Source organism: Nicotiana tabacum, chromosome 22 (genome assembly GCF_000715075.1).
Source record: "Nicotiana tabacum cultivar K326 chromosome 22, ASM71507v2, whole genome shotgun sequence".
Taxonomy (NCBI): Eukaryota; Viridiplantae; Streptophyta; class Magnoliopsida; order Solanales; family Solanaceae; genus Nicotiana; species Nicotiana tabacum.
The window spans coordinates 227,409,635-227,426,280 of record NC_134101.1 but is presented as its reverse complement, the minus strand read 5'-3'; the positions used below and the strand labels follow the sequence as shown (position 1 = coordinate 227,426,280).

At 33.3% G+C, this 16,646-nt stretch overlaps 1 protein-coding gene across 1 annotated transcript; it reads right to left on the bottom strand.

Annotated features, from left to right (window-relative positions):
• Positions 1-1,584: 1,584 nt before the first annotated feature.
• Positions 1,585-8,570, bottom strand: LOC107767668 (signal peptide peptidase). The gene is made up of 12 exons (XM_016586746.2): positions 8,426-8,570; positions 7,469-7,556; positions 6,627-6,742; positions 6,387-6,538; positions 6,183-6,274; positions 5,219-5,346; positions 5,040-5,090; positions 4,651-4,737; positions 4,474-4,543; positions 4,107-4,243; positions 3,896-3,973; positions 1,585-1,817 (listed from the first exon to the last, which is right to left on the bottom strand). The coding sequence occupies exons 2-12, from the start codon at positions 7,506-7,508 to the stop codon at positions 1,743-1,745; spliced, it is 1,026 nt and encodes a 341-aa protein (XP_016442232.1). The 5' UTR covers positions 7,509-7,556; positions 8,426-8,570; the 3' UTR covers positions 1,585-1,742.
• Between the last annotated feature and the right edge of the window lie 8,076 nt (positions 8,571-16,646).

Genomic DNA, 16,646 nt, shown 5'->3' with positions numbered 1-16,646 from the left:
TTATCATTTTTAGCTCCCACCAGAAACTATTTACAAAGTGTATAAAATTTATATAATTTTGGCCTATAACATACAGAATATATACACACACAAAAAAAAATACAAATTTTATATTTTTTTGGTTATTATTTTTACAACAACTATACAACGTCATTTTTCTAGAAAAGGTCCTTATTGAGTTATTGGAGAAGTACAAACTAATTGCACCTTGAGAAATTGAAGTAAAACGTTAAAAGGACATTTACTGTATTTTTATCGTCGTACAAGAAATTAATATTTGAGTAATAAATAAATAATAAATACAGTAAATAATTATATTTTTAGTGATTAATTGTAATTACAGTTTTTTATAGCATGGAATGTAGTTTTGAGGGGTAAATATTTCGTATCGAATTTTTATTCGCTAGCTTTTGAGATTCTAAGTATACAAAATGACACCTCAACTTGCGTCACTTGTTCAAATATAGCCCCCTAACTTAAGACTTGTCCAAGTTTAGCACCTCTACTTGTTAAAACATCGCATAATAAACTTTTCATATGAAAGTTTTATTCGGAGTTTATTCTCTAACTTTTTGAGATTCTAAGTACACAAAATAGCACCTCAACTTGCGTCACTTTTTCAAATATGGCCCCCTAACTTAAGACTTGTCCAAGTTTAGCACCTCTACTTGTTAAAACATTTTCGTATGAAAGTTTTATTCGGAGTTTATTCTCTAACTTTTTGAGATTCTAAGTACACAAAATAGCACCTCAACTTGCGTCACTTTTTCAAAGATGGCCCCCTAACTTAAGATTTGTCCAAGTCTAGCACCTCTACTTGTTAAAACATCACATAATAAACTTTTCGTATCGAAGTTTTATTCGGAGTTTATTCTCTAGCTTTTTGAGATTCTAAGTACACAAAATGATACCTCATCTTGCGTCGCTTTTCAAAAATGGCCCCCTAACTTAGACTTGTCCAAGTTTAGCACCTCTACTAGTTAAAACATCACATAATAAACACCTCTATCCAAGTTTAGACCACTGCTAATATCTTCAAGATAAAGCACCATATCTAAAGACAATATCTTCAAATTCAAAGACAATATCTTCAAGATAGCTAAAAATACCAAAGTCCATTATTTTCTAAAATTATTCATTCAAAGATTATACATCGATCTATTTTTATCTATCATTAATATTCCCAGAATTAATACACAACTCTTTCTTGAATCAACAAACAAATTGATTGATAAATACATTTCCAATAATGAAATAAATCAAGAAAAAATTAATAATCAAAAAAAATTCACTTTATTTCGACTATAAAAAAGTCACTTTATAATATTAGTAAGAAAAATTCACATATTTTTTTGATTTATCCTACTTATCACAAGCATATGTATTTTACAAATTATCACAACCCCAAGTTATTAATTTGTCTAAATTAAGATCTGTTCTTCAATATAACAGAACGTCTTTTTTCCTTAAGACTAAAATAAAGGACTATTTTCGAACACTAGGAATATTTCATATGAATTCCATTTGTTTAAATCTCATGGAATTTTTTTTTTTGGGGGGGGGGGGGGGGGGAGGGAGGGGGAATGCTATAATTGACAATTGAAATGTTAATTTAGGGTAATAACATATGAAGCCAGTCTAATCAATTGTCACTAACAAGAATCTAGTACAACAAAAAGTTTTTCCTTAACCAACAATCTCTGCAGCTGGAAGGTCATATCCTACTGTCTGTCTTTTTAGACTCATTCTACTTTCTTGCTCTCTTCAGCGGCGACTTCTTCAGTGCTTTGTGTTTTTGACTCGTCGAACTCCAACAACTGCTCAACCGAAAATCAAGAATACAAATTCAGCCTTGAATAAGATATATAATGCTTAGAGAATTATAATATTGGACTAAGACAAGTTTAGTCGAAGAGACATAACCAGTAAGGATTCATACGGCCAACCTCAACTTGCATGAGATTGAGGTGTAATAGTTGTTGGAGATTTAGACGAAATCCTATCTAGAGTTGCTCTCATAACCAAAATCATGTTTAACTCTATGAAAGAAACTAAGGAAAGTTTTAGAGAAGCTAGAGTAGTTTTAAGAGGGTGTTTGGATTGGCTTTTTAAAAAGTAGCCTATATAAGCTAAAAGCCAAACGCCATAAGTTGGTAATACAGTACCCAACTTTTGGCTTTTGGCTTATATTTGTATTTTTTATGCCTAAAAGTAAGTACTTTTAAGCACTTTTTATCATTGTCAAACACCACAAAAACTAAAAAAGTGTTTTAAAGCCAATAAGCACTTAAAATAAATCAATCCAAACACCCTCTAAGTTCTCTTCTCGAGTTTGTTTGGTATAATGCGGGTTAACCCCATAATTTCATTTACTTATTCATAGCTTCATAGAGGCTCCATAGATGAACTTGTATTATTTTGGTCTAAGGGTACGCTTATGACATTCAAATGACTATTTTATTTCATACCTTTAATTATGTTTTGCCGCACTTTAAATCAAAAGTCTAATTATCTCATATTGTTTATTTAATACTATAATTAGTTAAATGAATTGAGTTATATGGGTATGAGTTGGGTAGGCAATACATCACTGGTTCGCTCGACGCAAGTTGGTAGGCACTGGATACCGGCCATGTCGCAATCCATTTTAGAGCGTGACAAACTTGTAGAAGATAGAACAACATTACAGGTTATTCTTCCCTTCAAAACCTAAGTTGCTCGGACAGGGGTGCGAATCTAGAGGTCGGATCTTTCGAAATATAAATTCTAAGATTCGGGGACACATATCCTAGCACGGATACGGGTGTGGGGATCAGGCTAAAAATAATTCAAAAAAATATAAATATAAAACTATCTCTAAATTATGAGAAATTTTGTGAAATACTTACGTATAGTTTGTGAAGTGTGATTTTTTTTTTTTTAATTTTCAAGTAGTAGATAAGTAAATAATTGATTTCTTAGATAAGGTATATTATTTTCTTCAAATTTACCTAGTTTTGATTCTGATTTCGGGAATCAAATTGTACTTCGCCTGGAATTCTTTCGTCCGTCATCGTCAAAGTACCCAAAATTATTTGACCAGATGCGGTACGGATCACATACCCACACCACCCATACTAGTATCGTGTCGACACAGGTGCGGCACTTAAATTTGCCGTGTCAGATCAACTTAGCTCAAAACACATATAAATAAGAGGAGACTACGGTCTGTCGTAGTGATCAATAAAGTGATCAGGGTTCATATCCCAACAGAAGCAAAAGACGTTAGGTAATTTCTTCTCATCTACCTAATTCTTGGTGGAAGAGCTACCTAGTACAAGTACTAATGGGAGGTAGCAAGTACCAGACGGGATAGTCAAGTTGGTCATAATACTACGGTTGTCAAAAGAAAAAAAATGAGAAGAGTGCACAGTTTATGATAATCCCTACTACTTTCCACTCAAACCAATCTGTGGAGGAAGATTTTCCTTCATTGTTTTTGCATTTTCTTCATCTTTACCATCCCATTTTTCCTCTTCCTTCCTTAGTTACAAAACAAACCATGAAAAATGCTTCTCTTATCTACAACAATGTTACTAAGAGAAATTGGTAGACAAGACATGCTTGGCCCAAAATGACCCCACTAATTTTTTGGCCGAAACACAAAAGATTGAATTCAATCAATAATATCCATAATCCCATATGATACATGACAATTTGGAGTAAACAGTAAACAATATTCAAGTCCCATAAACAGTAAAGGCGACAATTTGGAGTAAACAGTAAACAATATTCAAGTACCATAAACCGTAAAGGCGACAATTGGAGTAAACAGTAAACAATATTCAAGGCACATAAACAATAAAGACAGAAGCAAATGGAGTGAGAAAATATTGATTATCGAAGAAAAGCTTACCGGCTTCACATCCCCATTCCAAACGCAATGCACGGCCAAAAATCCGATTACAGCTGGTACAATATATAACAATGCAGGCTGGAAAATAAAGGAGTAAACGAAGTGCCAAGTCAGATAAATAGAAGCTTGAAAAATAAGGACACAATAGCCCTGCTTCAGGAATAAAACATAAAATAAAAAAATAAAATAAAAAACTTTCTGAGACACCAACCTGTGCCGCTTGAAACCAGTTCATAACAACAATTGTTGAAACCACACCAACTGCATATCCCAAAAATGCACTTTTAAAGTATTGAGGCTCTTTCCCTCTGGAGACATCAAAGCGTAGTGCCAGTGCCACAAAAATGCCTGAAGAATAGAAGAAGTGATCAAAATATTGCTAACTCTACTTATTTAATCAAAGAAACAAATAACATAATAAGAGGATAATTACTAATTCATGCCAAAAACTAATAACGGGAGGTAACAAACAGAGTAAGTTCAGAGGCGGGTAAAATCCAAAGCAAATTCATGAAATCACTTCTATAGCCAGGTCACGAAAAAGCAGTGGGTTTAATTGGAAAAAAGGGTATTTATACCGGGAATTACAATATCTCCAAGACCAAGCATTGAAAACGGACGTTTTAAATCGGCTGTGGGGAACAAAAGCTGCAAGAGAAAAAAAAGAAATTCCAATTAATACACCATAAGAACGATGAAAAAAATGTCTACAATGACAAATTGAAGAAAAGCTAAAAAGAAAAATCACTACAAACCTTAATAGGAGCATCAAAAGACTTAGCAACGCTAACCATCACTGGGGTAAAAAAGACCCAAAAGATGTCATACACAAAAAGTCCAGCCTGCAGTTTAAGAACATAGGACGCATTCAGCACAAAAATGGTAAGTTAATGCATAGAGAAAGTGCAAAAACTAATGTCATATAAACCCCAGGGGACTCTTTTAACTGCTTGCCCACTAAAGGTTACACATTTATAAAAAGGACGTGACTATGTAATGCATGCCATAAGAGATGGCTCGTTAAAGAGTCCCACTTCAACTATTTGGCATGCAGTTTTCGCCCAATAAAAACAAACATAACGACAGCACTGAACTATGCACAAATAATTAATTACGTATAAAAGTAAAACCCCTTTCTACTTACCAATAGTATGGCGCCAGTCTTAAATGATCCAAGCGAAAGCATTTCAATCCCCTGCAAGTTAACAGAAATAAGCATTCAATTCAGTGTCCAACCATCAGAAGGAGAAAAGAAGCTATGAGAAGTTTGTTTTATAATATCAAAGCAAGAACAGTGTAAGTTTGCTATTTGTGCAGACAAACCTGAATACAAAATGCAAGTCCCAATACATTGTTAGCTAGCCAATGCTTCTGTTTAGCATACCATACACAGAAAATAGTCCCAGGAATTGCAGCAACAATCTGGGACCTTGTGAACTCGACCTCCAAAGCTGAGAAAGAAACAAATAAAACATCATATCCAGAAAGAAGAAAAGGCAGAAAACCAACAAATTCCACTCAATGGATTGAGGAAAATCTTTATCCAAAAAGAAACAACTATAAAATGCTCGATCATTTTCAAGAATACAATCCTAGATCCCATAAAAGTATGAAGATTGAATGCGCCCATGTTTCAAGTTGAAAATCGAGTAGATTGGAAAACTGGATTTCTTCTTGGAAATTCAGAAAATATCTCAAGTATGTAGGATAAGAAAACCCCAATAAGCTAGTCGATCTGTTCAAACATATAAGTACATGACTTAAGGATCCATAAATGCTCATCAAAATCATATCAGGAGATTAAGTTAAAGAGTTCTTATGGCAAAGTTTCAGAAAAGGTACGCCAATCACCATCTAAACAGCCAAACAATACATACTCTGCGGACTCTACTGAGAAAAATAAGGCAAAAGAACATAAATTTCAAAAACTGAGATATTTTAAACAAAAAAAGAGTCTAACTATTGTTGTCAGAATAGCCAAGAACATGTCCACAAAAAAGAAATACGGGGAGTACCATTTTATGAGCTACTCCACTTGGAAGGGGGAAAAAGGAGTACCATACTTGAGAAAGGGAAAAGAAGTTCAGTCAACAAGTGGCGCTTTCAAAAGAGACACGAAGGTGTACCACAGAGTGGGATGTGAGAATGCCCTTAAATGACGATTTTACAGGGGTGCGGAGAAAAAAAGAAAAGCCACAGCGAGCAAAACACAATTCAGAATCTTTTGGGGGGAAAAAGAGTCAGTCACCAACTAGCATAAAACAGGACAAAAGAAAGTGGTCCATACAGTTGAAATATGGGATTGGGAAGCGCCAAATTATGAGATCTTCATTCCACTTTTTCGGCAAGAATCGTTTGATAGCGGGTAACAGTGTTGCTCTGCAAAACCCCAAGAAATAGATGATATAAGTTTACATGATGAAACTAGTACTTAGAAAATTGAAAAAGAATATATAAGCATAGTAAAATGACCCATACGGGAAGAACATACGAAAGAGCAGCAATGCCAAGCACAAAAAAGTAGCACGTCAACACAGCATTAACCAGGTCTTTTGAGAGAAACTTAAAAAGCAAGAACAACGACAAGAGCATTGCACTTCCGACCAAGGGGAATCTCATTGCGTGTTCGTTAGACATTGTCTCCTACAAAGTAGAATAGAACAAGTTTAGGAAATATCAAAACAGATAAACAAATATAAGGGAAGGTGCAACTTGAGTTCTGGGAATATACCGAAGGTGGAGTTGGCTTAACAGAACGGTAGCAACCCACAAAAACAGTGAGGCAAGCTGTTAATACGACATTTAAATTTGGGTCCACATTCACGACCAGTGGTGCCAAACTCAAACCTGAAATTCACAACCAAAAATCAAGAGTTCTCAAGATAATTCAAACAACACGAATTTGGCGACAGGAAGGGGAAGGGGGCTAAACACCAGCATATCAATCAAGCAATCAATCAACTCAGTCACAAACTAGTTAGGGTTAGCGAGGGCCAAATACCACTAAACCTATTAAAGCAATAAAAATTATGCCTGTGGGCCCAATGCCCCACCATTTGATCAAACAGCGCATTGAACTCAGCGAGCTTAAGATACGGTAATGTGAAGCCAGTGAGAATTTCCAGAGTTTTGATCCCTTACAATGAGCTACAAAATTTATGGCTATTTTAGAGTAGGATATTAGGTCTTATGTTTGACAAACAGAATCTGTTTTATAACACATTGAAGTGAGGAAAAACAGAATAGTAATAACATCTATCAATAATAAATGGATGAAAACATATAATAAGATCATACATATACAGTTGTAGTGTCTATTTTCTCTGCAAATCTAAACAATGCACATCCAAACACTCATAAATCCACTCTTCATAATATACGGAGAAACTTAAGAATCACGAGTTCTAAACAGTCATCAAAACAAACTCAACAGATACTGAGGCTCGTCTCATATCTTGAACATGGATTCCCTCATTTCCAAGTTTTGACAAGCACAAATCAAAGCCATTGTGCGATGTAATTCAGCAACCAAAAAGAAACATGCATGAATCAAATCGAACAATGAAACCAAACCTGCTAAAGCAAGATTTGCTAGTCGCTCGCAACTCTTCATCCTCACAGAAGCACACTCCTTTTTTCAACCCGATGTAACAGAGATAAGCTACAACAAACCAAGAAAAAGGAAGTATTAGTAACAATAATCAACATTTACATGTTTTCAGGACCGTAAACATTAATTATAAGAGAAAAATGCAACCTTTACTAACATTTCTCACCAAATTTTAAGAAATGTAATCTTATCAAGATTTGACCAATAAAAAAAACCTCTGAGCATTTCTACAAAAACCCAATTCTGGGAAATAATAAATTTGTCTCTGAATATGGGAACTCAATCAACGGAAATCAAAGGGAAAAACCCAATTCTCTTAATTAAATGAATTTGCCTCTGGAAAACATGGAAACTCGGTTATCTGAAAATGTTGAAAACTCCAAACTCTGAACAAAAATCAATACTCTAAAATGCTTAAATTTGCTCTGAAAAATCAAGGAAACCCCATTAATTGAATTCAAAAATCAAATTTTTTAATGAAACCCCAATTAGCTTAAAAGCATGAACTTCCCTCTGAAATTACATGATACTATATATATATATATATATAAATCAAATTCTATATCAATCATCTCAACCAAAAAAAATCTCAATCCTCTAAACTGCATAAATTTGCTCAGAAAAAAACCCAGTTTTAAAAAAAATCAAAAATCAAAACTTTCAGCAAAAACATATTACCCTATTAGCTTAAATACAAGAATTTTCCTCTGAAACACATGAGGAGTGTGCATAGGAATAAATCATATTTAAATCAACAACAACAAAAAACAATTGAAAATTTCAAATATAAAATTTTCATGATAAACCCAATAAGCTTAAATACATGAATTTTCTTATGAAATACATGAAAATCCAATTTAAATTCAAATTCTGATTAACAAAAAAAAACAATTAAAACTTCCATATTTATTCTTTTTTACCTCACAAGAAGCAAAAAACTGATCTTGGTCTCTTTATCCTTCTACAGATCTCCAATTGCACAGAACAGAAGAGACTTCTCAACGAGATAGATATTTGGAACGTTTCAATTTTGACTTTTTGCCTCTATTTTTTTAAAGTCAAAATAGGGTTTTAGATTTTGGGTTAAATGAGTTATTAACAGTTCTATTTGGGATTTGGATTTCAATTGGTAAGGCACGTAGGACTTGTTGTCTCAACCAATAAGAGACTCCCACGTCAACTTCTTACTATAAATGCCATTTATTAAAGTGATAGTATTCATGTAACCACTATTAAACGTTAAAGGGGTTGTTTGGTATGATGGATAAATAAAAATAATTAATTTAGTACCGTCTTATCTTTGTTTGGTTCTTTTGGATAATATATATTTGTCAAATGGTGGAATAATAATGCCAGAATAAGTTATTTCAGGATAAAATAATAAAATTGACAATCCTAGAATTAGTATAACATACAAAGCAGTCAATAAGAAATAATACCAGGATAACTATCTCAATATAATTAATCTTAGCATAGCTAATTTCAGCATAAGTTATCTTCAAACCAAACTATCCCTAAAAGTTGATGGTAGCATTTATTGGTTTGACGTAAATCCTAAAGTATCATGGTAATTTTTTTTTTTCATATTAGAGTTTTTTATTCAAGAATAAGTATTTATTTGCACGTGATATTTGCATCAAAATATATCAACTTACCATAGTTAAGTGATTAACAAGGTTTAAAATATATATTTTAACTATAGTTAAGTGACAAATTTTTTTATTATTATGCATAACAATCAATTTGATATAAATATCAAAGGTGAACAACCCTACTATTGAAGAATTACCAATTATGTATGCCATAAGCGAATTAGTACAAAAATTTGTCGATTCATAAAATATTACTTATATTAGGCAAATGTTATTAATATTAGCCAATTAGCTATTTGTAGCTAAAAAGGTCATATTTTTTGCTTTCTTTTTAGTGGGTGTTGTTGAATAGATTGCGTACATCTTAAGGAGTTTGAATCTCAGTTTTGTGATGATTTGATGGAGTTTTGAGGTAGTTTGAATTAAAAATTCAAAGTAGAAGATGAACATAGAAAAGATGATATGTGTGTCACCCTATGTATCATTTGTGTATCACATATGTAGTGTATCACATGTCTGTCTATGTATACCTGTGTGTGAGATACATGCATGATACATGCATGATACATGTGTCGCAGAAGAATTTTCTTAAACTCGATTTTTACGATGAATTTTGATACCAAACAAGTCCAAATCGCTTTCAATCTTGCTCAAATTTTGTACATTGCCTCATATATATGTTTTCAACAAATTTCAACCATACCCGTTGAAAATTTCTTTTTTTGCCTTTTTAAAAATATTTTATATCATTGGTAATAAGTTTTGACTCCAAACTAGTCTAACTCGCCTTCAAACTTCGTCAAATTTTGTATATTACCTCATCTGTGTGTTTTCAACGAATCGTAATAATACCAATAATATAAAAACTGGAACTTTTTTTTTAATTAAATCTGTTTTGATAAAAATTGCATATAATAAGAATTGATGCAAGTAAATAACTAACAAATTGGATAAAGAGGACACTGTATATTAACTACCAGATGTTATCTATTTACATATATATAGAGGAACAAAAATATTCATTCTTGAATGTTGCGTTGCAAGGTGATACATTCTTCCCATCCAACAATAACAACAACAAATAATCTAGTATGTTTCCACTGGTGGGGTATGGGGACACATTCTTTATATTCATGGGTGCTATTTACATATGGACAAAAAGTGATACATTCACAACATTGTGATTAGTATTCTTCTTTGCAGTCCTTAATGGCACCTGTAGAAGCGGGAACTGATGATCAAATGTCAATAACCAATATAAGGGGACTAATTTATTTTTCCAGGTAAATGAGAAGAACTAAAGCAGAAGAAAAAAAAAGGACTATCACTGAATCAAGAGTACGCAGGAGAGCGTCTGCATAAAGTTGTTGTACTCAACTTCTAGTTTGATTTGGAATGAAATTTAACAATCAAGTGTAATTTGTTCTTTCCACTATTGTTATCTCAAGAATATGTATCAATTTACTATTTAGTCATGTTATGAATAAAGAGTAGTTTTAGATTTTTCTCAGTGTCTCAGGATAGTTTCTCTCCATCCTGCTTCAATTCTCTACAACTCAAACCCTAGTTGTAGCAGAAGTAGTCTGCACCTTATCTTTCTCTTTTACTTCAATTTCTGCCCTAATTCCACGCATTAAACCTATCAATGCTTCTGTAGTCTATCATTGTTGATACCCAATTTTTTCCTATAATATTTTTAAAGTGCATATATACCTTCAAAACTATGCATTAGCATCAATTGATATTTTTCCATAATTTCTATATTTTTAGGTAATTTCTTCTAGTATTTTATTTATATAAATAATTCTAAAATTGCATCACAAATGGCTCTATAACATTTTATTGATTTAATTTTGCTATTTATAGCCATATTAAGTTCAAATTACTTCACAAATGGCCAGATTTATACCTTTTGATTACAATTGCAATAACTCTGCAATTATAGCTCATGCATGCATCATTACATTATTTTACCAGAAAATAGCCTTTTATATTTTTAAAATATCAAGTAATTATTTTAAAACATTTTCAAGCACGAAAATCATTTTTTATAACCTATTAGTTATTTTTAAAAAATTTGTTTTATCAATTAAATGGGTATTTAATAAATAGCCCTCTTATTTTCGTATTTAGCCTAATTATCTAGCCCAATTTCAACCCACGGTTCCCTAACCCATTAAGACCAGGCCCAAATCAAGTTAAGCCCGGCCCCAAACCCTCTAAATCCTGGCTGTTGATCACAGAGATCAACGGCCATTATCCCCCTTACCATTTTTAACCCAACGACCCCCTAACCTAGCCCATTTGATACAAACAACCGCCTAAAAACTCCTTTCCTCTCCGTCTCTCTGAAGACCCCAACCCTAACCCTAGCCGCCGCCACACAAACCACCCACAACCCCTCTGATTCCCACTCGATCCATAGATTCCCCTGGCTGTTTGAGGCTTCTATTTGTCTCCCACGTCTCCTAATTGTTCGTTTCTCTAATTTCATGGAAAGATCACGAAGAGATCTAGTCTAGATCTTGTTCAAGACCCTCTGAGAGTCTGGTGATGGTCTGTGAGTACTTTTTCTATCGATGTTCTACGGTTCAAGACCAGATTTCCCTTTACCATTTCCCTTTTTCTTCAAAACATAATGTTTGGACTTGAATCGGTTCAGATCTTTGAAGTTTCTTTAAGGTTCTCTTACTTCCTTACCGTTAATCGATTTTCAAACACCATGTTATTCTAGGGTTTTTGATTTCTTTGTTATTTGTTGTCCGAATCCCTACCTATTTGAAGTGTTTCAAGTTTCCATTGATGTTTTCTTTATGGGTCCTTTGATTTCTATATTGTCAGTCAACCTTAAGTATTTTCAATTAGGGTTTTTCTACTTCTTCTATTTTTGCAAAAGGTTTTCTGAGATCCTCATGTTTTGTTTAATCTTTCTCGCGTGATTATGTTTCTGGTTCAATTGACTGACTATTCATTATTTGATTTCAACCTCTTATCCGTTATTGTTGGAATAATTAACTGATTAGCCTAATTATCTAGGGTTTTATTTATTTATTGAAGTAATTTACTAATTTCTGTTTGTTTCCCTTAAACCTGAGGCTCTTAATTTACATCTCTTGCCTATTTATGGGTTATCTGACCTTTGATTGTTCTTTAATTATGGGATCTAACCCTAATTGACTGCTAAACCCACTCCTTGTCTTATTTGGGAATAATTTCTTGATTTTCTGTCCTTTGTAAAGATCGATTGATTATTTGATTACTTCATTTACCTTGTTTGCAATATTTACCTGCCTCGCCTTAATAAGCTGTCCGCATGGTTTTCTGAATTCTTACTGATTTTTTTACATGATATGATTGGGATGCTTTTCTTAATTAGACCCCTGTTATTACCGTTTGATTAATTACCCCTAATTAAGGAGTCTATTCTGAACTCCTTTTATGTGATTGGATTTTGTGATCCTATGATTTCCTTAATTGACTGAATGTTGATTCTTTTACCTTATTTTGGCTCTACTTCTGAACTGCTATATAAGCACTCTCATTCTGCTCCATTCAACACACGAATACACTATTTAGAATACATACATATACATTCAAACTGTCTCTTCCTTCTTTGCTACTTGTGTTGACTGTTGGCCTAGCCGGCTGAAAGCCAAGGCTAGATATTGGAGTTATACCTGTTTTTACATTCTGCATTTTCTTCTTCAACTGGTATGTCTCTAGTTAAAATTTGAAACTCAACTTTATGTGTTCCATGTCTATACATCCATATTTATCCTTGTACTAGTTACTCAATTGCTCCATGTTTATTGCTTTAGTCAGCATGCCTAATTTTTCCCTTCTCTTGCTAAATGTGTAGTCAACATGCCAAAGCCTCACTTGTTTGTTTGATATTCTACCAGCATGTCTATTCAGCCCCTGTTACTCTCTTTAATTGGTGCAAATCATGTTGATAATTTAATTGTCTAGTGTACTTGGTTGATCCTAATGAGCACACACTTTGTCTTCAACATGGCTATATCTTAATTGTTTCTTATCATGACTAGTTTGTGAAGTCCCTGAACTATTAGACTCTTGTTTGTTGTTGGTTCATATGTTCCCCTAGACCTTGTTGTATGTTTGAACTCTCTATATCCCAACCCCCTTTACCTCTATTTGTAAAGCTAATTGCTGAATGATTGTGATTGCTCTTCTCAAAATTGATCTCAAAACTATTTTTCACTCTTGGTATCTTCTCTAAATTGTGTCTATCCCTGAAAACCCGTTTCACTCCTGAAAGTTTGTTTCAACACAGTTTTATGTCAAGCACTCTCACTTCTATTCTTAGATTACTTAAGTTCTGCCATTTTGTGTGTGTACTGCTTAGGGATCTTTGAGATCCCTATGAACTCTGGCATACTAGGTCTGGACCTTCCACACTACACATAATCAATTCTCTAATTGAGATAGGTCTTGGTAAGAGCACTGCTCAGGATCCCTGAGGTCCTTAGGAAACTCTAACACACCAAGACACACTATTGGCTATGAGATCTTTGGCTTCTAAGACTATGTTGAAGGTCTGGCATCCCCAGGTTTACTTTGGGCCTGATTTAGGCTCCCTATAGTATAGTTTCATTTACTTATGTAGTTCATTTGATCCTGGTCTGTAATAATATTATTTGTAAATAGATATCGGGGCAATTAGTAAAAAGGGTGGGGTAAAGAGGGGCAGCTGTTAATACCCAGTTTTTCCTTCATATATATTTAAATATGCATACATACTTTTAAAATATTGTATACGCATTTACAAACATACACAAGTGTTGTTATAATTTTTCTATAATTCTAAAGGCCTCAAATCAATTTATTTATGTATTTTTTATTTATACAAATATACAATAATTATTTCTCATGTTATTTTTATGATGATTTAATCATATAAATTCATTATTTATGCCCATATAATGCTTAATATTTTAATTGCATTTTTTACAATCACATTTGCGTTTTAAGGCTAGAATTGCGTAATTTTGCAACAATAGCCTATATATATGCACAATTATATTATCTATAAAAAAAATGACTTTTCATATTTTTACAATATTAAGAAAGTATTTTAAAGCATTTTCATGGACTAATCACATTTGTCTCATTTATAAATTATTTTATAGAATTATTTTATTAAATTAATTGGGTATTTAAAATCTAGCCCCTAGAAAATACTCAATTTCGGACCTACCCTAACCCAATACCATACCCGTCCACCCTAAACCCAAACCCAAATACCCGTCTAATTAAACCCGCCCCACCTAAACATCTAATCATGGTCGTTGATCTCAGAAGATCAAAGGCCCTAAATCAACCGAGCCTTTTTAATATATCAAAAACCCCAAACCCTACCAATTCTCCCAAACCCGCCGCCCTCATATGCTCTCGTCTCTCACCCCTCTCTAACCCTAGCGCTGTCACCTATTATCCTCTCCGATTCTGATCTAAAATAGAATCTGCCATGGATTCCCTTACATTATTGGCCTCTCTTTACCGCTGGTTACTCCTCTATAACCCTATCTAATTGTTTTCCTAACATGTCAAAGCAAATCTGGTCAAGCTCGAGCCAGATCTGGTTCAAAATCTCTCATATCTTGGCTATTTCTGTCTATGTTCATCCCAATACCCGTGAGTACGAATATTTTCGTATTTTAGGGTTTTAAATCTCCGGTTCAAACTAGATTTGGTTCAGCCTCTGTTTATTTTATGAATCTGGCTAGTTTTTGGTTGTTTAAGATCTTCTCAGATCTAAAACAATTTGATGTTTATTTTGATATTTCTTCTTTAAATTTTCAGTACTTCTACCTCAATATTTTCTAATCCTTTCCTATTATTATTATTATTCCCGACTGATTTTGGTTTACCCTAGAATTAGGGTCTTGATTTCAATGAATTTTTCTGCAAAATATTTAACCTTTAAACGTTTTCGTCTCTGAGTGTCTATTAGAGTTTCCTTATTTATTTTACTTTCTATATGTTTTTGTATTTCTGTCTAATCTCTTAGAGTTCTGATTATTTAACTGTTCATTTTACTATTTCTGCCAGTTTGTCTTAAACTCTGTCGATTAATTATTAATTAATTTTACTTACCTAAATTAGAGTTTGAAATTGGGCTTTCCTTTAGTACCGGTGTTTCCTTATTAGATTTTACATGTTCTTACCTTATGTGCGATTAATTATTGGTGCTACTGGCTTGATTTTATGCTTTGATTATTAGAACCGTCACCTAATTGATTTCGGAGTTAGTTCTTGCCTTATTTAACCTAACTCTTAATTACTGATTGATTCCGTATAAAGTTTTCTTAAATCAAGTAGTACTAGCCTGACTTTACTCATTTCTATCCTGCTAATTTGTTCATGACTGACCTCACTTGATTGATTGTCTGATTATTTTCTTGCCTTATTTTTGCAATGTCAATTTGTCTTGCCTTACTTACCTATACTATTATATATATATATATATATATATATATATATATATATATATATATATATATATATATATATATATATATATGTGTGTGTGTGTGTGTGTGTGTGTGTGTGTGTGTGTGATTCTACTAGACAAAACATCAATTCATAACACACACATACATTCAAACTTTTCTCCTTCTTTGCTGTTTGTGCTACTTGTGCTATTGTGGATCTAGTCGGCTAAAAACCAAGGCTAGATAGTGAGAATGTACTTGCTCTATATTCTGCACTCTTTTTCCTCAACTAGTATGTCTCTAGGTAAATTTGAAACCCAAACTCTATGTATTTTATTCCTGCATTAGTTCATTGACTATGAATTTAACTTATCCTCTTATTTACTTCTTTGTTTAGTATGTCTAAAGTCTGCCCTGTTCAATGTACAACTAGTATGTCTACACTTCACATGTTTATCTGATGCTTGACCAGCCTGTTTGTTGATTTATGATTAAATTCTTAATTATGTGATCATGTTGGTTACTTAATGCATATGGTTGATCCTACTTGTATGTCCGATTCTGTCCTCTACATCTTTGCTCCATGTCTTAATTGCCTACTATCCTGGTTAATTTGTTATGGCTATGAAGCTCATAAGTGTTCTACTCATATTGTTGTCTACATGCCTCCATGCACCCTATTCATGTACCCTCAATGAGATTCCTATATATTCTCAATCCCTTTCACCCCCGTGTGCAAACCTGCCTGCTAAAGTGCCTGTGAATCTGAACCTTCTATGATTGACTGGTTGTCTACTGAATTTGCTCTCCTCTGAACTGATTTCAAAATGTTATCAATATTCTTCTAAAAACTGGTTTTCATTCCTAGCATTTTCTTAAAACTAGTTTATTCTAGAAAATCTTTTTCACTCCTAAAAAAGTTATCTCCATATTGTTTTTCACTAAGTCTTTCAAACTATGTCAAGCACTCTCACTTACTCTTAGGTTATTAAGTTCTGCCCCTCTGGTATGTGTACTGCTTAGGGATCCTAGAGATCTCTCTGAACTCTGGCATATCAGGGCTGGCTCTTCCACACTGCACATAACCAGTCCCT

What these genes read in the sequence shown, in the direction of transcription:
- LOC107767668 (XM_016586746.2), bottom strand. Translation starts at nt 7,508, where the DNA reads ATGAAGAGTTGCGAGCGACTAGCAAATCTTGCTTTAGCAG. An exon ending in CTTGGCATTGCTGCTCTTTC is followed by an intron (nt 6,275 to 6,386) that starts GTATGTTCTTCC and finishes GGGGTTTTGCAG; the next exon opens with AGCAACACTGTTACCCGCTA. An exon ending in GACTTGCATTTTGTATTCAG is followed by an intron (nt 5,091 to 5,218) that starts GTTTGTCTGCAC and finishes GTTAACTTGCAG; the next exon opens with GGGATTGAAATGCTTTCGCT.